Below are 26,300 nucleotides of genomic sequence, written 5' to 3'. Positions count from 1 at the left end.
ATCTTTCATAGCTGTCAGGGCTTTTTCCATCTCAGGTGTCCATTCTAATGGGCCGTTTTCTTGTACTTCTTTTAAGGCTTTTAGCATGGGCTGGATCAATACAGAGAATTCAGGAATCCAGTGCCTACAGTAGGATAAAACACCAATTATCCTTCGGAGACCCTTTGCCGTGTCTGGACCTTTTATGGACTGTATCAAAGCAATGCGATCAGTAGACAGGGTTCGCCCCTCTTCGGACAGCTCAAAGTCTAAATAATGGACCTTTTGTTTTACATACTGCATTTTGGCTAGAGCTACCTTGTGCTTATTCTCTGCTAAGTGCATTAGCACCAATCTGGTCACATAATGGCATTCCTCTTTCGGTGGCTGCACATAATAGCAAATCATCAACATATTGTATCAGAGCAGTGTTAGCGGGTAGGGCTAGGTTATCCATCTGTGTTTTTAGTGCTTGGCTGAATATGGCGGGACTTTCTGTATATCCCTGCGGGGCTCTAGTAAATCGATACTGTCTATCTCGAAGAGTGAAACTAAACAGGTACCTGCTTTCTTCGGCAATAGGAATGCTGAAGAAGGCATTTTTCAAATCAATTACCGTAAACCATTTCGCTGTTTTGGGAATTAAAGGGAGTACACTTGAAATATTAGGGACAACTGGATATCTGGGTTCTACTATTTTGTTTATCTCCCTCAAATCAATAATGAAACGATAGGGTACCGCTTCATCACCTTTCTTGTGTACTGGAAGGATCGGAGAGTTACAAGGGCTATCATTTGTTGGCTCTACCACCCCTAACCGTATCATGTCCTGTACTATTTGATATAGTGCCTGCTCTCCCTCGTGTGATATGCGATATTGTTTTATCCTGGGCAACCTGGCACCGGGCTTTAGTTTGATTACTACTGGGGAAACATCCAACACTCCTACATCATTCCCATGAGTGGCCCATAGTTCATTCGGGATGTCTTGGAGTTCCGGGGGCAGGGTTTGCATTACTCCTATCATACTCATAGGTTTGCTTATGGTCATTCTCACTCCCTGGGGGGAGCAATATATTGTGGCCCCTAGCGTTTTTAATGCATCAATACCTAACAAGTTTTCTGGGCAGTGATTGGTCAACAGCCACCCATTCTCCCATTTTACCCCATGAAGTTCCGCTTCTACTATTTCACTTACAGGAGTCTTTATTGGATTTCCCCCAAATCCAACTGATACCTTGCTTTTATCCGATAATGGGACAGCGGGGACGGCTCTGATATTCACGGAACTGTTTCCAGCTCCCGTGTCTACCAGACATCTCAAGTTTCGGTGGGGGCCGATCCTAATAGAGGCATAAGGCCCCCTTTGGTCTATAGGAACCTGCACCACTCCCGCTATCTCATTCCGGCATCCTCAGGACATATCGCTTGTGTTATCCTGAAAATCATCGTTATAGTATACCCCTTCTCCACATTCTTCACCCTGGCATACACCTTGTACTTGTGTCGTTTGTTGTGGCTGATACAGTAGATTGGGGGGAGGCGGGGCCGGCCAGGGAACATCCCCTCTTGCTTGTCCGTCAAAGGCATTGGGTTGAGGGGGTTTAAACATTCTATTGTCTTGGTTGCTGTACCCACCAGTCCTATTTCCTGGGGCAAATGTTGTCTGTGAAGGGGGCCGTACGCCCCTTCCTCTCCCACCACTCTGGGGACACTGGGATTTCCAGTGTCCGGGTCTCTTGCAGAAGGCACATACATCTTGGGGTAGCCCATCCCTCCTCCCATATAGCGCACCTCCTTGCACTGTACCTCTTCCTGTCCCTTGGCCCCCTATCATGTTGCTACTATAGCCCTGTGACGGGCCGTTATAATTGTAGTTATACCTGCCTTGGGCCCTTGATGCAACTGTTGCATCAACACTTTGGTTTTTAGATCCTTCTCTTGTCGTGCCTTTTGTTGTCCCTTCACTCTTTCCCCTCTTTCGTAATACCTAGCCATTTCGAGGAGATCCCGGGGGTTTCTAGTCATCCATGTACTTTCTGCCCTCCTAATGTTCTCCTGAATTGGCCCGTGGAGCCCCTCTACAAAGTTTGTGGCAAAGTACCGTTGGCCCGTTTCAGACCCTATCTCTAGCCCACTGTGCGCTTTGAATGCTGCTTCATAACGCAGAAAGTACTGTGCTACTTCCTCACTTGCACCCTGTATCACAGCGGACAGTTTCTCCACATTCACATCAAATGGGGGTAACACCTTTTCTAGAGCCCTCAGGACTGCCATGCCATGCCCCCTTAGGGGTTCAGGATATTCCTCATGCAGTTTTCTATTTTTGCTCGCATCCATTACATCTTTCCATTTTATTGTATCATTGTCTTTGGCACGAAAGGGGGTCCATATTTCTTCTGGGACAATGGCTAACAATATGTTATCTACATCCTCTACGGTAAATAACCCTGGTCTGAATAACTTTCCTACTTCTTTGTAGAATCCTGCCGGGTCTATACGGGGGTCGGGGATGGACTTGGTGATATGCATTAATTCAATTCGGGATAAAGGGACATACACATAGGTGCGCATCATGTTACCAGTGGCTGCCTCTATGGTGGGTTGGCACTCTCTCATTGGCATTAATAGTAACTTTTCCATGTCTGTTTGTTCACTTACAAGGGCCTGCGCTGGTGGCGAAATAGAGGATTGATGACTAAGAGCTTTCTCTTTTATTTTTTTATAATCTTTTAATAGTTTCTCCACCTTAGCCATCCTCCATTCTTCCGCCCCTGAATCATCCACTCTTATATTAGATAGCAGTTTCTTATCCAATTCCGTCCTAATCCTATTCCACTGGGACACATACCTAGGCTCCTTTTCCTCTTCTATATCATCCACCCTATTAAGAAGATATTTAATTACGTTTACTTGTATAGGCCAGCCAAGGCCCTCCATCAGACTCACCAGGGTGGACATGGACTGCGAGTGTATGGATGCTATCATACGATTAGCTACGTTTTGGCCCGCCTGGTCTGCATCTTTGAGTTTAGCCTCTCTTTCCCTCACCTCTCTTTCCCATGCCCTCTTTTCCTTCTCCCATTCAACACCGCCCCTTATGACTTCCGCTATTATGTCGGACATACATCCCCATAACTGAACACTGGACGCAGTCACTGGTAGTAACGCGACAGCGTCCTGATATGCTGAGGGCAGATCCGCAGTACTCTGTCCTCTCAATTTACAGTTACCCTCATAAAAGGTATATAGTTTAGTGGCCACTGTCCTAAATTCCAAAGGTGTCAAACGCCCCAATTGGTCCCGTAGGCTGTCATTGAGGGGTGTGCCATACAGCCCGGTCATAAGGATTTGCAAGTCTCCATCTCTATCCTTTTCTACAGTAGTCGTTCTCCTATGGTCTATCAACCTATCTGGGTCTCCATACTTCATTGGGAATTCCACCCTTTCACCCTCACTGTCTGCCGGTGGAGCTGTAGCTCCTGGAAACAATAATTCAGTCGTTGTTTGTTCTGCTTCTAGCCCTATCACATCTTCATATCGAGGCACCGGCACGGCAGGATACATACCCCCACTGTTCTTAATCATCATATGTCTATCCAACTGATCTAGCCTCTCACCCTTCTCTTTTATCTCTAGATCATGTAATTTTTGATTTACCGTTCTCTTCTGCTCCTTTGCTTTTTGTTTATTCTGAGCATTGCGCCTGCGCATTGCTTCTACCCTCCATAGTCGTATAGCCTCAAACTGTGCGGGTCTGACCCGTCTTTTTACTAATTCTATTTCTACTTTGGATATGCGGTCCACATCAAAGGACCCGGTGTCTGGCCATTTATGCTCAATCAAATCTTTTGTGTATTCGGACCATTCTTTTAAGAACAATGTTGAATTCAATCCATGTTTAATCAACATATCAAATGCAGGGGTTCCTTCAAGGGGGGCATAGTGTCTCTTGCCTATACCTCCCTTGTGGGAAGCCGTTTGACCCATCTTGGCGGTATACCGCAATTGCCTAAAACACTCACCTTTCCCAAATATGCACCTATTGGCTAACAATAATAATACATCCTCCTGGCGTATCTAACATATCATATCATCATTTCAACATTACTTCTTCATAGACGGACTTACCACCGTCCTCTTCACAAACCCTGAATCATTATTTCCTTATTCCATCATGCATCCGTCCATACCACTTATCTTAAGGGTCCCGCCAGAGTGTTCCGGACCCGAAGGGCGACAGCCTGCTGTTCCACCGCCAACGGAGCCGGAAAAACAAGGATGACGCGTTGGTTGCAATCAAAGGTGCGGATTCAGTTGTTGGGGCCCCGTGATCAATTCCTTCTCCGGTTCCGCCGCGGCGTTCCTCACCCAGTGACGGACTGTCGCTCCTTCGCGTCCCACTTCTGACACCAAAATTGTGGGTGCGATTTCTCACCGTCACCATAATCAGTACAAAAGGGACCCTATAAAAACTCAAACAGAAAAGAGTTGAGTAATCATTGCTTTATTAACACACAAGCATTCGCGAATGGGCCACAAGTTCAACCGTCTCGCAAAGCAAGTCGTCAAAGTGCCGCCCTTTGCCCTGCACATCGTGGTCCTTTTATACCCATCTGTTTTACATTGTCATACATTGCTGCACATAGATTATGTCCACCACAAGGCGGTTCCTCCCAGTCATGACTTTGCATCAACGGTCAACAGTTCAACATCTGCTATTGTGGTTTCCTGTTATCTGTTATTCGCTCTCTCTCGTGCCCCTATGTGTCCTTATCTCTGTGCACGAGGCTGTGCTTACTCATTCCTTCCCCACCCGTAATCTGCAGATAGTTTTAGCAGGCTCAGCATGCTTCGACATACAGTGACCAAACACAATTCTTCTGTTAAAAACAAGTTCTTGCCAGGTCAGCAGGTCTTAAATGCCGCTGTATAAAGAGAAGGCCTCTTCTTTTAACAAAAGGGTACATTCTTTTAACACATATGGTGATTAGTACAAACTCCAAGTGTGAGCACAACATTACATATGTATGCGTACCTTCATCCCCCTCATCCTCAAAGAGAAGCTGGGATTGGGCAGGTTCCGATTCCTCCCATTCGCCTTTCTCTCCCTCCATTTCTTCTGCCATTTTAGCTAGTTCAACATCAGTACTTTGCGGAGGTTCGCTCTCTGAGTGAACATCTAAGGTGTCTATTTTCTGGCTTGGTGAAGGTGGTAAAGGCATCGCTAGGGCTTTCAGAAAAGTACGTCTACGTGTATTGAAGACAATAGGGCCAAGTCCAGTATCCTTTTTAGAACATATTATCTTTTTCTTCACGCCTACTCTGCTACTGGGAAAACAGTTACTATCTTAGAACGTGTTTCCGTAGAACTTAGGTAAGGAAAGTGCAGATATTTCATAAGTCTACGGGCTAAGAAAATAGTTTGAGTTCATTCTTTATACACACGCCTTTTATTTGCTATCTAGTATTTCTTTGTTCAACTAAAAGCACAACACATATCAACTGCACATCCAACCAGCTGTATTAAATGTAATAGATTTCCCGACTTAAACTATGCAGCAGCCTTTGTTAAGATGACAGATGACCAATAAATTGCTTCATTTTCGCCTGAAGTATATCAACATTTAAACTATTCAATTCTTCTACCATCAGGTCACACATGTATGCAAATTGAACAGGCAGCGGCTGTCCAGTTTCTTTCAATCTCAAAAGCCTTTAGATTAGCGGTTACAGTCACTGCGGTTTTCACCATAATTGGATCTAATTAGTTCGGTATCAGAATCATTTGTACTAGTTCAATGCACACAATACCCATGTCTCTTTGCTATAAAAGCGAAAGACCTAAACTGTCGTAACAATGTCAGAAGCCAATTATCCTACAATGGTTTCGCTTATAACTCTCATACGGCGTGCATTATTGACAGTTCACAACACATCCGTAATTCAATTTCTAAGTGCCATCTAAGTCACATTCGCAAACAACGAGTTATTTACATCAATGCTACTACTTTAAACTGTTACAAACAGCTATTTACTGTATTTGCATATAACATTTCCGAAGGAGGCAGGTGTATTCTCTAAGCTCAGCGTTTCCGGTTGTGACAAAATACACTTCCCAGATACACTGACCACTCTACTTTCGGCCATCCCACTAAGTCGTAAAATTAAGGAAAGGGAATTGTTACTCACAAAAGGAAACAGACGTCCTCAGTATGCAATATAAAAGGTCTACCTTGGTAAATGAATAAAGATTACTGGCCCCCTCACCGCCTCACCCCGAGCAGCGAACAGCCAACAGTCGCTACTTAGGAGTGTATAAAGTACATCACGTTGTATTGTAGCATTCTATAATGCAAGGCAAAGCAGTTTATAAGCGTACCAGTTATAAAAATTGTAAAGTCCAAATAGGGTCCAGAGTCTTCTCCCAGCCAACAGTCGCTACTTAGGAGCTACTTTGGAGCGCGCGCGCAGGAGCGCGCGGCCTCTGGGTAATGTAGTTTTCTCAGCGGCAGAGGAGGGGCCAGCTCAATTAATGCCTACAAACAAATATAATAGGATATTTGAGCACTTATAAAGTGTATAAAGTACATCACGTTGTATTGTAGCATCCTATAATGCAGGGCAAAGCAGTTTATAAGCGTACCAGTTATACGAAATTGTGAAGTCCAAATAGGGTCTAGAGTCTTCTCCCAGCCAACAGTCGCTACTTAGGAGCTACTTCGGAGCACGCGCGCAGGAGCGCGCGGCCTCTGGGTAATGTAGTTTTCTCAGCGGCAGAGGAGGGGCCAGCTCAATTAATGCCTACAAACAAATATAATAGGATATTTGAGCACTTATAAAGTGTATAAAGTACATCACGTTGTATTGTAGCATCCTATAATACAGGGCAAAGCAGTTTATAAGCGTACCAGTTATACGAAATTGTAAAGTCCAAATAGGGTCCAGAGTCTTCTCCCAGCCAACAGTCGCTACTAAGGAGCTACTTCGGAGCGCGCGCGCAGGAGCGCGCGGCCTCTGGGTAATGTAGTATTCTCAGCGGCAGAGGAGGGGCCAGCTCAATTAATGCCAGTTATACGAAATTGTAAAGTCCAAATAGGGTCCAGAGTCTTCTTCCAGCCAACAGTTGCTACTTAGGAGCTACTTCGGAGCACGCGCGCAGGAGCGCGCGACCTCTGGGTAATGTAGTTTTCTCAGCGGCAGAGGAGGGGCCAGCTCAATTAATGCCAGTTATACGAAATTGTAAAGTCCAAATAGGGTCCAGAGTCTTCTATCAGCCAACAGTCGCTACTTAGGAGCTACTTCGGAGCGTGCAAGGGCCTCTTTAATGTTAACGTGCTACGGCCATAAGTGGAAGTGTTTCTTTGTGTGGTGCCGGGCTCAGAAGATTACACCTCTGCATGTCACAGCCCCACAGCTCCTCCCATACCTGCTTCCTTGGCCAAGACTGGACTGGCTCATGCCTCTAACAAGGTGCACCTGGCTGCCATATCCTGTTACACCAGGGCACCGGGTAGGCTGCCTCTGTGTCACTTAGACTTGTCAAGGAGTTCCTCAATGGACTCTGCAGGTCTTTTCCGCCGGTGAAAGCTCCTGCCCCGGCTTGGGCGCTCAATGTGGTTTTATCTAAGCTCATGGGGGCTCCCTTTGAGCAGATGCATCAGGCCCCGCTCAAGTTTCTATCATGGGAGGCGGGTTTCCTTGTGGCGATCACCTAAATCAGGCGGGTCGGGGAGATCCAGGCCCTGTCGTGCAAGCAGCCGTACTTGTCCTTCCACGATTCAAAGGTGTTACTGCCTACAGACCCCACCTTTATGCAGAAGGTGCCATCGGAGTTCCAGCTCAACGAGCCTTTGGTGCTGCCTGTCTTCTTCCCGAAGCAGTCGTCGCCAGCGGAGAGGGCCTTGCATTCGCTGGACGTTGCTCGTCTCTTGACGTTTTACTTGGCATGCATGAAGAGCTGTTGGAAGACTTCTCAGCTGTTCGTTAATTTTGGACCTGTGAATCATGGAAAGGCCCTGTTGAAGGCTTCCATGTCCAGGTGGCTCTCTGGCTGCATCATGTACTGTCATCGACTGGCTAGCAGGCCGCTGCCGGGCCGGCCAAAAGCCCACTCCACCAGAGCCATTGCAGCAACAACAGCGCTTCTCTCTAGTGTGACCCTTCTCGACATCTGCACGGCTGCTATGTGGAGGTCCATACAAACCTTTGCGAGGTTCTACTGCATCGACAGGGATTACAGGGAGAAGTCCTGAGTTGGCCAACTGGTGCTACGCAACCTGTTCATTTGAGGTGAGTCTGTTCCAGCGGTGAGGGTTATGAATTAGTGACAAGGCGCGCACTCTGTTGCCAGTCAAGTTTTCCTGCATTGACTTTTCCTCCAAACGCACGTTTTCATGACTCCATCAATCTTCAGGGAGCCTGTATTTCTTTACCTTTTCAGGTGTGTCTTCATTTCCTTTTCAGGTGTAGCAGGTTAATTAACTATAGTGTTTCTAAGGATTCTGGTACTTGTATTTTTCGCACTTTATTTCTCTTGCAGGTGACTGGAAACAACTGCCTCCATAGCACAAATCTTACCCTTGATAGGGGGAGGGGGAAAACCATGTTTGTGGCTCTCCATTGTAAGCCTGATGGCCCTGGTGATGCAGCCTTGGTGAGTGTTTAAATGCTTCTGTTGAGTCTTGTCACCATCCGTGGTTGTGTATATGTACTGATGTGTAATTGTTATTCATGAGCATGTGAATCCATGCCAGAACCCATCCTGGAGAAGGTTTAAGTTACTTACCAGTAACTATTGTTCTCCAGCATGGATCTGGCAGAGATTCACATGTGCACCCTCCCGCCTTCCCCTCTGTGGCTCTTCTGGGTTCATACTGCCACTGTGCGTGCTTACCGGTTCTGAAGATGCCCGCGTGGGGTAGAGTTTAGGGAGAGGACTGTCATTGGATGGGGGCCCAGAGGACAGTGATTGGTTTAGAGGCGAAATAACGTTTTTAAAGCTAAAGTGAAACTGTTTTTTCTTTTGCTGAGGATTCCCAGCCTGAGGATTGAGAATATTCATGAGAATGTGAATATATTCCAGACTCATGTTGGAGAACAATAGTTACAGGTAAGTAACTTAAACCTTATGATTCTTGTAGCTATACATTTGTCCCAGGTGTGCACTTGACTGATTTGTTTATTTTATTAGCACATCAGAATTGTCACTGACCTACTCTCAGCCAATCAGAATGTTCAGAGTGCAGTCAATAACTACTGGTATTGACTGCATTCTGACTTCAGAAGCAAACAGGGAAATAGCAATGCAGTTTTAAAGCAAAATGTATTTCAACAAGACTCTTCCTCTCTCGAAGGACCTTTTTTTTCTTTTGCTGCAACATCCTATTTACAACACCAAAGAGAAAGCTAACACAGGACAATGCTTTCACTTTTTTTTATAGAGAAACAATTCACTTTTACATTGCACTTAATTCATGTTAATGTTAGGACTGCTCCAGTTTAACCAAGTGTTCAATTAAAATGCTTAACTTATGAAGACAACCTTGTTATTTAAATACTATTTAAAATAAAACCACTTTTACTTTACAAAGTTTGTCTATTTACTGTGCTCACTATAGTTCCCACAAAGAGGTGTTTTGGGTGGGGAGTGGCCGGAACTAGGCAGGAATGGCCATAGGGATTAATATGGCCATGGCCAGTGAATAGGTGGAAAAATAAACAAACAACACATACAAGCTTTGTGTCCCACCTCGTTTGTCATTTCTCCCCTGGCTGCACCTCTATGCAATGGTTTTGGCTTCTGTGGCGCTAAAGCACCACCTAATAAATAGCCTAACTAAAAAAGAGAAGAGGACCGAGCACCTTGCTGGATCTGTAAAGGGATAGAGAAAGTTGGAGGCTGCGGACAGAAAAGAACGTTAACAAGGGTCAGCGGATAGGTAGGGGGATGCTTGACTGAATGAATGATTAGGTGGAAGGGTGAATGTGTGCATGAGTTAGTGGGTCGATGGATAAGTGCATGTATGGTGGTTGAGTGTTTGGCAAAAATATCTCCCATTTCATGAGTTGCAAAGTTGCAAACAATTAAAAAGAGGAGAAAAAGAAAAAGGAGCTAGTTTAAGAAACAAGATAAATGGTTAGGGTTTGTGGTGAAACTTCAATTTAAAAAAAAAAGAAAAACAGAATCTTATTTATCACACAAGTAATGTCGTGAAAAAGGACCTTTTCAGATAATTAGCCAAAATGGCAAAATCATCCTTTTGATAGGCAGCTAAGTGGGTGAAGGATGGGCAAGTGGGTGGGTGGGTGAAAAGGTGCGTGAGTGGGTTGATGGAAGAGTGGATATAGATTGCTGACCAGTGGGTGAGTGGATACAAGGATTAATGGGTGAGTGGATGGATGAGTGGGGTTTATTGGAGGCGTGTCTTAGCCCAGGTGGCGGGCAACGCCCATCGTTTAGACACGTTAGAAGTTTGCTGACTAGTTTTGGGCTTGGGGACCTATTGGAAAACCCCAAAATGGGGACTGGGTACAAAGGTTATGTTAAGAAATGTTTTACTGAGAGACTGAGAATGTTAATTGACAAGTGCCTAGCAGGGAAAAGGTCAGCGTTTTCTCTTAAGTGCCAAGGACGAGAATGCATGTCTTTTTTGCATAGACTTGCATAATAGCCTGGCACTGAAGGGGTTACACGACTGGGGCTTGGAAGCGTATCTAGATGACCACCTTTATGGATCCACCAAAACGCATTGTCTATTCTTCTGGCCCTGGATGCACTAACATGTAGCTATTCCCTTGATGCACTAACATGTACTTCTTCCCTTGATGTACTAACATGTACTTCTTCCCTTGATGCACTAACATGTAGCTCTTCCCTTGGTGCACTAACATGTAGCTCTTCCCTTGATGTACTAACATGTAGTTCTTCCTTTGATGCACTAACATGTACTTCTTCCCTTGATGTACTAACATGTACTTCTTCCCTTGATGCACTAACATGTAGCTCTTCCCTTGATGTACTAACATGTACTTCTTCCCTTGATGCACTAACATGTAGCTCTTCCCTTGATGTACTAACATGTACTTCTTCCCTTGATGCACTAACATGTAGCTCTTCCCTTGATGCATTAACATATAGCTCTTCCCTTGGTGCACTAACATGTAGTTCTTCCTTTGATGCACTAACATGTACTTCTTCCCTTGATGTACTAACATGTAGCTCTTCCCTTGATGTACTAACATGTAGCTCTTCCCTTGATGCATTAACATATAGCTCTTCCCTTGATGCACTAACATGTAGCTCTTCCCTTGATGCACTAACATGTAGCTCTTCCCTTGATGCACTGACATGTAGCTCTTCCCTTGATGCACTGACATGTAGCTCTTCCCTTGATGCACTAACATGTAGTTTTTCCCTTGATGCACTAACATGTACTTCTTCCCTTGATGTACTAACATGTACTTCTTCCCTTGATGCACTAACATGTAGCTCTTCCCTTGATGCATTAGCATGTAGCTCTTCCCTTGATGCACTAACATGTAGCTCTTCCCTTGATGCACTAACATGTACTTCTTCCCTTGATGTACTAACATGTACTTCTTCCCTTGATGCACTAACATGTAGCTCTTCCCTTGATGCACTAACATGTAGTTTTTCCCTTGATGCACTAACATGTACTTCTTCCCTTGATGTACTAACATGTACTTCTTCCCTTGATGCACTAACATGTAGCTCTTCCCTTGATGCACTAACATGTAGCTCTTCCCTTGATTCATTAGCATATAGCTCTTCCCTTGATGCACTAACATGTAGCTCTTCCCTTGATGCATTAACATATAGCTCTTCCCTTGATGCACTAACATGTAGCTCTTCCCTTGACATTTAGTTCTTCTTATCCATCTGTGATGGCCGTTTTGGTTTTTTTAAGCTCTGTTTTAAAAAAAAGAAGTCTATTGTCAAATAACATTTAATACTGTTCTTAAATACCACATGGGGGTGTTTGTCTTTGTAAGTGTTGATTATGGGTTTTTTAATTGGAGATGTACCTCCCATCATTTTAGCTGTTTTATGTCTGTTTGTACTATTTTATCTTGTATTGTATTATTCTTTTATGGCGTTTCTGCCAAAATAAAGATATATTGGATCGGAGGGTGATTGAGTGGACTGAGGGTGGGCGGAGGGTCAAGTTAATGATCAGGTGGCAGGATGGTTGAGCCATTTAGAAAACTCAGCAAGTTAAGCAGTTACTCCTGTGGCCTTAATTGAAACTGCGGGTCACACTTTTAAATCCGCAAAGCGTTGGCTCAGCCTTTCATCCTTTCAAGGAAACTAACTGCCATTAAATTGAGTGATGAAAGCCACTATTTGTTATCTCCTTTCCGGGTCATGGCAGCACGTGGTTTTAATTTGTTTTGTGGTTGCTTAAGTGTGCCAGGTCGCTGTGTATTGTGGGTGCAGCTTTATTGAAGGCACATATTGCTGATGCAACATTATGAAAGCAATGTACTGTTGAAGGGCTGCTGGGATCAACATGGTTAATTACACATAATAGATTAAATCCCATCCACTTTTATCTCCCCATCCCTCGCCGAGCAGACTTGACCCTTGACGGTGGTGGCTCTTGTCCTTCTTTCCACTTCTCTCTCTCCTTTTGTGTCCCTACTTTCACCTATACATGTCCAGCCCTTTCCCCTGGCACTTCTGTCAGCTGGCTCTGCTCCTCATTGTTTCGGGAGGATAGCTCAGGGGCAAAGTGCTCGCCTTAGAAGCAAGACGACAAGGAGCAACACAGGTTCGATCCCCGGGTCCGCGCTAAGAAACCTCTGGGTATTAAGCATAAATAACCTACCATATCCTATTGTAGGTTGGACACTATCATATCCTAGTGTAGGTTGGACCCCATCATATCCTATTGTAGGTTGCACCCTATCATATCCTATTGTAGGTTAGAACCATCATATCCTATTGTAGGTTGGACCCTATCATATCCTAGTGTAGGTTAGACTCTATCAGGGGAGTTGCTAGGTCTGGAAAAGACCCGGGGCTAAGCTGATGTCGGAGCTATTGGGACTGGGGGCTAGCTAGTCTTCTGGCTGTAGCTCCTGAGATTCTATCCGGGGCTACAGACAAAAGATCAGGGGCTATAGCCCCCTTAGCCCCCCTAGCAGGGGAGTTGCTAGGTCTGGAAGAGACCCGGGGCTATGCGGATGTCAGCACTGTTGGGACTGGGGGCTAGCTAGTCTTTTGGCTGTAGCTCCTGAGATTCTATCCGGGGCTACAACCAAAAGATCAGGGGCTATAGCCCCCTTAGCCCCCCCCTAGCAACGCCCCTGCCCCCTAGCAACGCCCCTGGACCCTATCATATCCTATTGTAGGTTGGACGTTGCATTAGTGCCATCTGCGTAAAGCCTACATACTCCAAGGTCGCTTGAGCGCATCTTGAGTCCATCACCCATCCATGCACTGTGGTGGGCTGATTCCTTTCAGCAATGTATGGGCACAGGCTGTTCACCAATGTCCAGAGCAGGGCTTAATTGCCTCTTTTCTGATCCACCTTTGGGATGAATCATGCACGCAAACGTGCACAACCATATCCCCACGGTTTCCACATCCCCGTTGTTTCTTGCCATCTTTAGTAGGGGCTATTCGTTATGAGCCGAAACTATTGCATTAGAGTACAGATGGGGACAAGATGGTCCCAAATGCAAAGAGTTAAATTCACATAGTTGTGTTTGTTCGGCATCACCTGGCCTGTGGAGCCAAAGGTAGCTCCCCGTAGCTCTTGGTTTTAAGTTTACCAGGCAGGAGCTAAACAGCTCCCAGCTCCCCTCGGAAATGCTCAGTAACACTGCATAAAGGGGCGGTGGCGGGTCGCAGGTCGCAGGCATTCGAAGACGACCCGAATATAAATGCAAGAAGGGTAGAGTGATGTGGCGTTTCTCCTGGGTTCCAACTGGGGGGTGCTGTGAAGGCATGTGTGAGGCCATGACTGGCTGGTGAGTGTTACACAGGTGGGAGGGGCGCATGCGCAGTGCACTGTCTGCTGTGCGTCATGTACTTGCATGTGTGCTGTTACAGAAGGATAGAGGCTTATGTTCCTGTTCTAGGTACTGGCTCCAGGGAGCTTCTTGGTGCCCTGCTGCTGTGTGCCAGCAGGTGCCCCTGCCCCAGAAGGCAAAGCAACGAAGTGAATGCCGAATATGCCACAAACAGACGCACATAACAACCGGCGTATTTACCTGCTTCACGTCCTGGTTACGGGTGACATAGCTGCGTCCACGGGCGTCTTACGAAAGCAATATCATATTCGGGCCTGAATAATTCATAGCCACCGCGGTGGGGCACGCGCTTACTGGGCACTTTGGCAGGCGTGTCGCAGCGCGCCATGGCAGCGAACGAGGATCTCCCGCGCTTACGTGAGACGGCCGGATTGGCACATCTCCACGGCAGAGCCATGTCCAGACTCGGGCTCTCATATTCTATGCAGATGCCATCACTATATGGGGGATGACGGTATCCGCCTAGTAAAAGACCAGGAAATTGACGACCTTCCAATTAAGGAGTGCCTGGTTTATTCTTAGTATTACACTGAGGGAATTGTCCAAATGAATTTGCCAATTATTCCAGCACTGGAAAGAAGATCCGCATATCATCTATACTGCGTTCTGCACGCAAACACTTCTCCCCTACTGGGGATTCGAACCTGTGCTCTGCTCCCCTGGTAACTAACTGAGCTGTATCGCTGGCGATGGATTTTTTTCTTGATGAAACTGTTGTAAAACACAGCATTTCTGGGCGGGGTGGAGGAAAAGCAGGCACAGGTCTGGGGGTGAGTAGGAGTGTGCTGTAGGTGGTGTGATTTTGTTAGGGGGTAGGGAGGGTTGAGGGGAACCCAGTTCCACATCTTTTTTTTGTACACCTCGGCCCCTGCATGGTGCGAAGGCGCACCAGGAAATCACCAGAGTTCGCCGTGGGCCAGTCCACCAATGCTTTCTGACTGGTCTAGCGAGTTACTGCGCTGTTGACAAGAAGATGCGGGGAGGATAGCTCTGCGAGCTAACGTGCCTGGTGCAGCGATCGCTGTAGAAAACCCGTTCAAATCTGGGAGTGGGCGAAACAGCTTTTCTAGCTTGCTCGTTGGTTAAAAGGAGTGCCAGAAAGCTGGGCCATGGTGACAATCAGAGCACTCTTGCGACGCGAATGTAACAGCAAATGTTACATGCAAACATTGTATAGTTATTTATGCGTTTCTGCATGTTCAAGGTTCTTTTCAAATGCGTGTTGTAAGTGTTGTGCTTTAAAGTTAACAAATGGAGACTGGATAGAAAATAAACGAACACACATAGGTGGTATATAACAGATGATCAATTGAGTGGATGCGCCCTCGGAATTGCATCTATCCGTTGAATAATGGGGCGTGGTGCTCTTATTATCGTGCCCTTTTTCTGCACCTCCAAATGGTGAAAGGTTGCGTCCAGATTAGATAGATCCTGTAGTTGCATCAGACGCATTAACCGACTGAGATGTCTTGGCGGATTTAGAAGGGGTGACCTTTAGGTTACACGGAGAGCTCTGTAGCTGGTGCCACCGAACTCACGGCAGACGAATCTAACCAGCGATTTTCGACTCGTATCTCTGCATCTGGCGCGTACATCAACCCACCGTGCTATCTTTTACCGGACGCTGATAAAACAAGTCACTGGACGGCAGCCAGGGCTGGCAGCACTTTTTTCTGTTGGACCAGATTTGAAAAAAAAGTGCTGTACAGCAAAGGACAAGCAGGGGGGGAGGGGTGGCATCTGTAAATGGGCACCATGTGTTGAGGTGAGGAGCTGCTGCCGGGCTCTCTATCCCGCGAGCCAGGGGTTGCTACAGGAACCAGTGACATCCAGCGTGAGCTCAGAGCAGCCTCCCTCTCCCGAGCATGCCCAGTGCGCCTGCCCTGTGCAGCCTGCAGGATCCTGTGTCAGACCCGGAGCTGCACGCGGGGAGGCCCCCTCTGGCCTGAACAAGAGGCCCCGCCACTGTCTGCGGAGTGGGGGCGGGGTCCTAGGTCCGTCCGGCGAGGGGAGCGGGGGGGGGGGGGCTGGTGACCGTGGAGTCCTGTCAGGGGGCACCGGAGGACTGTCCGAGGAAGGGGGCACTGCTGAGAGTGGAGTTAGGGGCTCGCCGGGAGGGGGAGGTGGTGTCACTTAAGTTAGGGGGTGTTCCGTGAAAGTGTACCTCTGGGACTGGTGTAGGGGGCTCTCCGCGGAGGTGGGACTGGCGAGGGTGGAGTTGGGGACTGTGGTGTCAGGGGGAGGGTGTACTGGTGAGAGTGGAGTTAGGGGCTATCCGGGGAGGGGGGGGTCACTTAAGTTAGGTGGTGTGCCGTGAGAGTGTACCTCTGAGGCCGAAGCGGGGCTGGGGAGGGGTACTGGTAACACGAGAGGCTGGGAGACTGGTGTAGTGGACTGTCCGGGGAGGGGAAATTGGGGCCAGGTGTAGCTCTTGGTCCACGAGTTGTCTCTGGGGCGAGTGAAGGGGCTACTGGGCGCTCGGGTACTGTGGAGATTTGAGTTGGGGGGCCTGTGCGATGAGGGGTCACTGGTGTAACTTGAGTTAGGGGGTGTGCGATGGGGTTTCACTGGTGAGACTGGGCGCCATGGGTGTGTCTCTGGCACGTCGATAGAGTACTGGGATCTGGGGTGATGGGCTGTTTTCGGGTCCAGTGAGGGGGTGCCGGATCTGGGACAGTTGAGGGGGTCCTGCCGAGCTGGGAAGAATGCTCGCCTGCCTGGCAAGAGGCAACCTACTGGATGTTTTACCGGAGGGCTTCACCGAGGTAAGGGGCAGCGTGTGTGTGTTTTTCATGCCCGTGCATGCGATGTACACGCTGCTTGCTTCTCGCCGGCCTTTGCTGGCTCTATGCATCTGTCATGCAAATAGGTGCCGATGCGGCATCACCATTAGTAAACAAATGGGTCTGTGGGCATCTCCCGACAATGCCCCCTCTCGCCCCCTTGATTCCTCCACTGGTGGCGCCTGGGTACAACCGTAACTCTTTACAAATGCAATTTTGTTATGTTACATGGTTACCGTTTTATTTGTGAATTTCAGACACATTATATTGTATTAATTGTGTATTTGACGTTCTGTAATGTATCATATTTTCTTTACTTTTTGTGCACGGCTGCAGTTGCAACCCGATCCCAATCAGTACTTGTAATATTGCGTTGCATGTTTTATAACGCATTAGAAAACTTAGTATGTGATGCTTATCAACATTCAGTTAACCATTGATATATTATGCAGCCTAGCACACCCTGAAATACAGCATTCACTGTCTTTAAGGGAGCCTAGAAGGCCAGCTTTCACGCTCACAGCGCTCCAGTTTTCTGAACTTTTAAAGCCAGGATCCAAATAACCTGATTGGCTGGATCCCCTGCCTCTGCCCACCCCTATACCCCACTCATCGCTCCAGCCTCCCGGGCCGACATGGAAATTGAAGAGGGGCTCCGCTTGGAGCCCTGTCTTCCAGCTCTGTGGTGGCCATCTTGCTTCAGTTTTTTGTGTCAATTAACAGGACGCCGCAAGGGCCAACATGGAAATTGAAGAGGGGCTCCACTTGAAGCCCGTCTTCCAGCTGCGCTGTGGCCATCTTGCTTCAGTATTTTTTTGAATTAACGGGACGCTGCGAAGGCCAGCATGGAAATTGAAGAGGGACTCCACTTGGAGCCCCGTCTTCCAACACCGAGGTGGTCACCTAGCTTCAGTATTTTGTATGAATGAACGGGACGCCATTCATATAAAAATCATTGCTGTCAGCACCCAGGGTTTCCGGATTGATAACTCAGACTGCTAATAGCTTTAACACCCTGTAACTTGGGCCCGGGCCATTGTCACCTAATCCGGCCTGCTGGATCGGGTGTTATTGCTAAAGTGTGTTTTATTAAACCTCAGAAGGTACCCCATAAGGTACCCCAGCACATAACATTTAATAACCAATGACTGTACACATAACATTATTCTAACATCACACAACAAATAGGGCAACCTAACGTAGGGCATAACGCAACCCAAAACATTAGCACATTGATATCGTTCTTGACCTCAACTCAGCCAATTGGAATGTTAAAGTGTAGTCAATAACTACTGGTATTGACTCCGTTCTGAGCATTCTGTCTTCAAAAGCAGACAAGGAAACGCAATTTCTAGGCAAGATTTCTTTCAACAAGACACTTCCTCTCTGAGAGGAGTTTTTTTGCTGCAACATGATACTTAACGCACGAAAGAGAAAGCTAAAACATGGGATAATGCCTTCCCTTTCTTATAGAGCAAACATTTACTTTTACTTGCACCAAATGCATGTTTATGTTCAGCAGGTTCCAGGTCAATCAAGTTTGCAGTTTGAGTGCTTAATGTATGAGGAGAACCATGTCATTTCAGCACTACAAACTGAAACTGCATGTCATTGACTAACTCAGTTGCCTATTTACTTTACCTAGCATTACATTGTTTTACTTCACCAACAAAACTGCAAAACGTGCATTGCTACTACTACTATGTTCTACCAGCCTTATTGACCTCAGGTGGGGTCATTATCGCTTGGGGTAATGACCCTTCCCACAATGTATGGCCCTCTGCTTCGCTGCGGACCATGACTTGGTGGCAGATCATTATCCTGTGATAATGAATGCTCCCTCGGTCTATAAGGCTATATATTATTACATATCGCGCAATAACAAAACGTATAACATCTGAGTACAGCGCAACAGAAGGCAAGTAATGGCGCAGCAACTTAACGTACTACGGCAAAGTTCCATAATGTAACATTTCATTTAGAATTAATATTCACTGTCCGGGCTATACGAGAGCCCTGTGAACTGTTATCTAGAAGTGAATTACTTTTTGCGGAAGCGCATGGAGGGTTGAACGCGTTTCATAAGAAGTGGACACTTCGGTTAAAGCTCATAGCGGAGCCATGCCCTACTTTGGCCCCTACTCCGGGGCTGCAAGAGGACAAGTCTCCACAGCTCCCGGTTAAGCGTCCCCGTGGGCCCAGAGCCGGCACAGGGGGATGCCCCTTCCGAGCGGCTAGAGTACTGCGGGGGCGTGGTTGGCAGAGGGGCGGCCCGCTATGCTGGCTGTCCCTCTAGCGCCACCTCCAGTGGCTGCCTATCCACTCAGCATGGACTGAGTCGGTCCAAAAACTGGATCGTGAAAAGGACTCCCCCCCCCCCCTGTTTTTTCAGAGTATTTCCTTCCAGGCCCCGTGTGTGTTGAATATGACCTTTCTTGTCTGCTGGGGGGAGGGAAGCTTTTTTGTAGTTTTCTAGGCAATTAGTGCGCAGCTTGTGCCCCCAGCACGTGTCTGAAGAGAACGAAGGCCTGTTTTCTTCTCTTGAAAAAGACGAGGTCGTGTATGGGTCTGATTTTGGCAGCAGCACGTGTGTAGCAATGAGGGAACAGAGACCAAACACGCTTGCTTTTATGGCGCGTAAGGAAGGGCTGCAGGGGTCAGGGGGCCACGGCCTGGAATGTAAGAGAGCACTCCTTGTACACATCCCTGCTCCCTGGGGGCTTTGGGCAGGGAGGTGTCTGCTAGACAGATGTTCCCCCGGTAAATACGCTTTTATCTTTTGGGGAAATTGTGTTTTATACATTGTGTTTTATGGGTCCCTGCAAGCAGCATCCCCCACCCAGAGGAGCGGCCTCCTCAGAGCTTCAGAGCCACCGCATCCGGTCTGAGCCAATCCTGCCCTGGAGCAGAGGGAAGCCGGAATGGCGACGGGGCCTGGTGGAGCAAAGGGCGCCACGAAAAAGGACCCCGGCCGCGCGCACGTTTCCTGCCTTCACATTAGAGGCCAAACCGCCTGCTGCAGAGACGTGTTTCTGCACCGCTCCAGCCCTGGCTCAGCCTTTCATCTCTGCACAGCTGATAACATGAGTACCGTGCAGCTGAGCAGTGGAAGACCTCTGAGCCCGCCGCCCTCTGGCGGGAGCGTCAGTGCGGGTAAAAGCCCGGAGTAATTACAATCTGTAGCGGGCCATATCGAGTGGACAATGTGGAAGTTAGTTGGCAGCATGCGTACTACTGCTGTGTACCAGCTGCTCGTTCCCTAGAGTTGCTGGGTAATGCCTACCAGCCAGGAGCTACTGGTCATCAAATACGTTTTACAATCCTCGCCCTTCAGGGGCACCATACTCTGCCCTCGATACGGACCACACTGAAGGGCGGGAGGGAATATGCTGCAGCAGTTGCTCCCCGCTTGCCAGAGAAAACAAAGACTCAGGAATACCTGGAGGAGGACACAGGAGGCAGGAGACCTATAGGGATGAGTGTCCCTAGACTATAGGCAATACGTGGCCGACACTCCAGCACAGGGACTGTAGCCTAGCCCGATGACAGGATGTCTACTACTACTAGAGGGGATGCATGTGGCGCTGGAGAGTGGCGGGACAAGATGGAATCCGGGATTTAGCGGAGGATGAGCAGTTGCGCATGCGCGCAGGTAGGTGGCGGATCTCAGAGCAAGAAAAAGATCCAGCCCACAGCGAGGCAGAGGTAAACCAGGGCAGAACCAGAGGGCCGTAGACTGGTGCCAGAGAGCAAAGTGGAGCTGGTATACGTAGGGAGCGACACTAGCAGCAGCTACAATGACTGAGGGGTCTTAGTCCTGCTTGTGTTGCGTGGTACACCGCGCAAAGGTGTGATGGCATATGCAACTTCGCGTCATACAGTGTCAATACTCAGCAGTTCGGTTAATCTAGCACGCACCCACGTTCTCCTATCTCCCAAACCCCATGATGATCGGCTTTGTGCCATGGTGTTTAACTGGGGGAAGATGAGCGATTGCATTCAGAATCCTGGCAAGTGGTCCTTGCATCCTTCTTCATCAGCTTTGTAGCTTTGCAGACACCTGGCCATTCCCGGGATACTTTGACACACAACGGAAAGGTCCCTGAAGATGGATATTCATGTCTGAGATGCATGGGACCATGTCTACATTGGATTAAGCGTTAATATGTGATGGACCAGAAACTCTATCCTTGCTTTGGAGACGGGGTGGATGATCTCCAAGGGCTCCGGCCAGCTTCTGACCGGGAGTGATCTACTCTCCAGGTGCACCAGAGTCCTGCCGTGAACCCACCAGCCTTTGCGAATGTGTGGAACTGGATTTAGGTTACTGGTGCCCACTTTGGCATAGCTGAAGTAGTCCTTCTGATGTCACAGCACACTACCTGTGAACTAGCACACAACGCTGCACGTAGCGGGGCTCATAGCTCCTCGCGCCATCTCCTTTTATTTGATTTGTGGTCCCCTTGACAGGTTGCTATTACAGACTCTGTGGTTCCGCAGCGCTCAATTAATCAAAGATCAAATCTTTCAATCCCATGTCGTCACCACTGAATTATTTGGTTAATTATTTAGCGATGGCTGTAGCCTTGTTTACTAGGACAGGAGTGTGTATACCTGCTTTGCACATGGCTCCATTTGGTGCCAGTGGCGCCACAGACCAAAGTCCACCTCGTTTAAGGTCCTCCCCATTTTCCAATCTATTGAACTTGGCAGTCCGGAGTACTAAGGAGGAAGCGTAAGAGGGTGTGGGCATCACTTGGCTACACCTAGACAGTGCAGAAATGCCTCTAAGCCTGTGTTTAGGGTGCCTGGTAGCCTCTGCAATTGGGTTTTTAATGGGGAGTTGTCCACATAAGAATCTTGTCCTTAATGTAAATGTCACCTTTGACCTAGCAAGCCTGCCATGGGCATTATTTTACAACCTTACCTCTAATTGAATTCTCTCCTAGTGAATCCTAGTGTCTTGTTTACCACATCACTGCATACAACGACACCCCCTGTTCTCTCTTCTCAACCCCACGCCAATCCTGTATGGCTCAAGCTGGGGGAGAACCTTTTCTACTCAGCACTCATTCTGCACAGAGAACATGCCTGGTTCTGACATCTCTGTCAGCTGGTTCTGCTTTCAAAGAAACCCCTGTCGCGATCACAGGATGGAATCCAATATATGTTTGGAAGCCCCCACAAATCATAGGAACTCTTGAGCACACCCCAAGGCCATCACACACCCACACGACTCAAAGTAATACCACCACCAAAGCAGCGATGGCCTCCATGAAAGTTCTGCCAGCGAGTAAGCCTCTCCCCTTCTTCTGATGACAAAGCAGCGAAAACTGAATATCCATTCGACGATCACCATCTCTGCACCCGTACGTTTTAATTTCCCAAAATATGGCTAGTTGGGTCTGTTCGTTTTTGTCTCCCTGGCTTGTTCCACTCTTAGTCTTTCCCGCTCTCCTTGACCACCTTTCCTTTTCATCCTGCAGACCACCGTCTGGCCCCCGACCCCCGTGCACGGTCACAACTCACCTCTACACACTCAAGAAAGCCACTATGGTATAAAAGACAAATAATAGAACATCAAACACTACATCAGAGCGGCAAAGTCTTCATTGAAATCATGTATCGTCACATACAATTGTGAACAAATAAATTATTATTTATTTAATGTGTTATAGTTAATATATAAAACTGTACAAATATATACTACAATAAATAACATTATTGTACTCAACATTAAGTACATACAATCAGCAGACAAATACCTAATAATAATACATCGATACATTAAACTAATCCAATTACTCTAATAACTAAAACAGGTTAATAAGACTCCAAGGGCAATGGTAATAAAATCCATAAAAGGGAGAATGGGAGGGGAAAAAACATACAATCTTTCAATTTCAGTTCCAATTAATTTCAGGTCATTTCATGTAATTTCGTTCATTTAATCCGCTCGATTAATATTTCTCATTTTAAATAAGACACACACAGTATCTGTACCTGTTGCTGTTCATTATTGGGGCTCATTATCATGTGAGGAGGTTAATAACAAAACAAAAAAAAACTTTGAGGTCTCCGGTACATCATAGAATTGTATAACTCGGCATGATATACTTGTGTATAACTAGACGTACTGTTTCCAGGGAGGCCTAATCTGGGGAGGACGGCCACCTGTCACCTGGCAAGTGGCTGCTGTTTGCCATAGCCTGAGATAAAAGCCCGTGTACATAAGTTAATATTGGCGCGAGGCGGCCTCCCCCTGTAGACACTGTGATAGGTGTATTTTCACAAGGATTGAGTGATTGTTGATCTATCATCTGGCCTGCACGTTATGTACATTTCTCATTCCTTGGTTGGCAAGCTTATGTGGCATGATGACCTAATTCCAGGGGTGGGGGGTACCCCAGCTAGCAAGATATTGGCATCTATGTGCTATCATTTGAGACACAAGTATTTGCACCTTGAATTAATATTGGCATGAGACGGCTCTTCCTGGCACATGCCCTGGCAGTGTTTATGCCGATTGCTCGAATGTGCATAGTGCGTATTTATGCAGATTTTACCAGACCTAAGCAGAACCACACACGCACTGTGGGAATTGCTTTTTGAATCAAGGCCCTGGGCAGCCCAGGGAGTGGCTGGGGTTGCAGTCGCTTTATCTCCACACCTAATCCCGAGGCTGTCTGGATCAGTGTGCATGGTTCGATGGCACACACATGTGCAGCAGAAGAATGCAAAATAAGGTGCTAACCTTCTCTTCTGCACTGTCTGTCACCACTCATTCATGAAAAAGATGAATGATATGCCTGTAACCAATCTCGTAAAATGAAGCGCCTAGATACCTCTGGGTTTTGTGCGCTTTATAAATGTTCAAATAATTAAAATAAATAAACATGTTCATATAAGTGTTGGGAAATGTAAATGGGCTCCAAGGCCAGTGTGCAGTCTGCACTTACAGCTTAAAGCTTCCTACTCTTTTATCACAGACTGTCAAAAATAACGGCCTGTGGTCGATCATGTATGCCAAAATGCTCTTTGGTTTTCTACAAAGCAGGGTGTAACCCACACTGGTGCTATTTGCCCCCTTCCTGTTTCTCATTGGGTGGAATTCCAGTGTGTCCGGATTGGAATGATCATTTAGAGGGTTATTGTAGGTGTTGATGTGTGCGTTGGCTGGTAAGATAAGAGTAGTGTTCTTATTATTACACTGGAATTCATCATGATAGATGGACATTCATTTCAGTGTTTGTGCAATTAAATAACGTTCTTTTCTTTTTTTATTGCTATTTTTGTTGCTAATACCGAAGAGGTTTCTATGCGCAGACCCGGGATTCGAACCCGTGTCTCACCCGTGGTTTGATCTCACTAGTGCAGAAAGTCTGGCTACATTTTGATCAGTTGAATTATTGACGAGCCTCCAGATGCCTGTGATTCTTTCAGTTTGAATCATGTTCTTAATACTCCCAGGGAGCGAACTGTTAAAAGATTTGCCGATTTTCAAACAAAGGAATTTCATGCACTTTTTAATGAGTCATTTTTCTACCACAGGGATCAAAATAAGGATTTCGTTAGCATTTGCTAAAAGCAGCTCCTGGGTTTCCAGCATCGCCCTGTAGGCAGGAGCTACCTCTCGAGAACCAGGAGCTATATATTAGTGTCACACAAATATAACTCCAGGTCCTTCTGCTATAACCCATTATGCTTTAAATGTCTTCTAGATGTGTATGAATGCTCATTTATACGCATTCCCAAACAAAGCGAGTTATTCTCACATAGGTGGGTTTGATTGGGCGAGTTGGCTTGGTGAGCCAAATATAGCTTCTGTAAGAGGTTGGCGTCAAGCCAACCAGGCTCTCCTAGGCTATAACCAGAAGCTAAATTAGCTCCCAGCGATTTCGAACACTGTACCATGAAAGCGCTGCATCCTAAACAGAAGTTGCAAGATGATTTTTAATCACGCACAGTTGGCCCTGTTTTGGTTGAGACGGACAGAGAGGGTATCTGCTCATTGCATCGAATGCCATTCCATCGAAATGTTTCCATCTAAAAAATGTCCATCGCATGCATATTTTTGGGGGGTAAAGGGTTAATTTTTTTCAGGTGCATTTTAAAGGGTAAAAAAAGGTTTTGTGGGGGAACCCCCCCCAAAAAAGAAAAAAAATACATTTGATGGACATTTTTTAGATGGAAAAAGTTCGATGCAAATGCATGTCGATGCAAGGGATTCGATGCAAAGACCATGAATGCATATTTGCCGACTGCTTCTTTATTTGAAAATGCAAGGCCAAGTGTCCCTAAGCCTCAGATTCTCTGCCCGCGCTACAAAGGAAACACTTAAGGGTGCTCGTCGGTATGTCCTACTAAACCACAAAAGTCCTCCCTCCGGAATCTTATGCTGACCCGAGCTCTGTCACTTCCACTATAAAGGAAAAAGCATAAACTCAACCAAGATACACTTAGGACCCTTGACTGAGTAAAGGAAGGACAAGCCTTCACTCTGGTGTCTCTTTATCAAAAGGGGCTCCCTGCCCAGATGCACTGTTCAGCCAAGTATACTGAATGTCTTTTCAGTGTTAGTCTGCGATTTGTCTCTCGTTCTTCTGTTCTACCAGGGTTTCATCTCAGTCTCGCATCTTCTTTCCCGCCTTGGGGACCCCGGCTCTAAATCCTCACTCTGGGTTTTCCTTTTTGTATTTCGACTCCCAGTGCTGTCTCCAGGTGGCCACCTCTTGGTCCTCACCCCTCTTGGGGTTTCTTTACGCTCACCTTACCATGGGCCTTCTTTGGTCTCACCCTGGGATCACCCTGCCCTTGGGCTTCTTGGATCTTACCCCGCCTGCGACTCTCATTGCTCTCACTACGCCCTGGGGTTTCTTTGAGCTCACCCCCCGCCTTGAGGCTTCTCGTGTCTCACCTTCCTTGGGCGCTCATTGCTCTCACTCTCACCCTGCCTTGGGGTTTCTTTGGGCTTTGCTGCCCTCCTCCCGGTTCCCTGGAGCCACTGCGTATCTCTGTTTTCAGGACAGTGCTCCTCGGGAGGATCAGTGGTTTCTTTTGGCGTGGTGCCACTTGGTCAGCGTCCGCGTCGGTTGCAGCTCGCTATCCTTTCCCGATGGCTTCCGGTGGGACTGCGACTGAGTCTTTCTTGTACTCTGGTTACCCACAGGAAGTTTCATATTATCACACAGTTTAACCAATACAGGTATTAGGGTCTGGACGTAAGGCAGGATAAGTTAAATCTCTTCCTGAGGATTTCCTGTCCATAAAGGGGAGGGGGGGTCATCCCGGTGGGATACTGCTTGCCCTGCCCCCTAGGGGGTGTTAAGCATAAGTAGGGCAGGATAAGTTAAATCCCTTCCTGAGGATTTCCTATCCATAAGGGGGGGGGTCGCCCCAGTGGGATACTGCTTGCCCTGTCCCCCAGGGGGTGTTAAGCATAGCGGCTCACCTCCCCAGCCCCAACGGGAGTTGCTT

At 47.1% G+C, this 26,300-nt stretch overlaps 1 protein-coding gene across 5 annotated transcripts in view; it reads left to right on the top strand.

The window, feature by feature from the left end:
• The window catches only part of DIXDC1 (DIX domain containing 1), a 560,841-nt gene that overhangs the window by 106,308 nt on the left and 428,233 nt on the right, over window positions 1-26,300 (top strand). Inside the window, exon 1 of one of the 5 annotated variants that reach the window (XM_069614293.1) lies at window positions 16,345-16,805. The exons of the other annotated variants lie outside the window; for them this stretch is intronic. Coding sequence (XP_069470394.1) covers window positions 16,746-16,805 — 60 coding nt within the window. The 5' untranslated portion in view covers window positions 16,345-16,745. Of the gene's footprint in view, window positions 1-16,344; window positions 16,806-26,300 lie in introns of those variants that run through there. 5 annotated transcript variants of the gene reach the window in all.

This window comes from Ambystoma mexicanum, chromosome 9 (assembly GCF_040938575.1).
Source record: "Ambystoma mexicanum isolate Mex_15411 chromosome 9, UKY_AmexF1_1, whole genome shotgun sequence".
Taxonomy (NCBI): domain Eukaryota; kingdom Metazoa; phylum Chordata; class Amphibia; order Caudata; family Ambystomatidae; genus Ambystoma; species Ambystoma mexicanum.
This window is presented reverse-complemented; position numbering and strand designations above follow the sequence as displayed.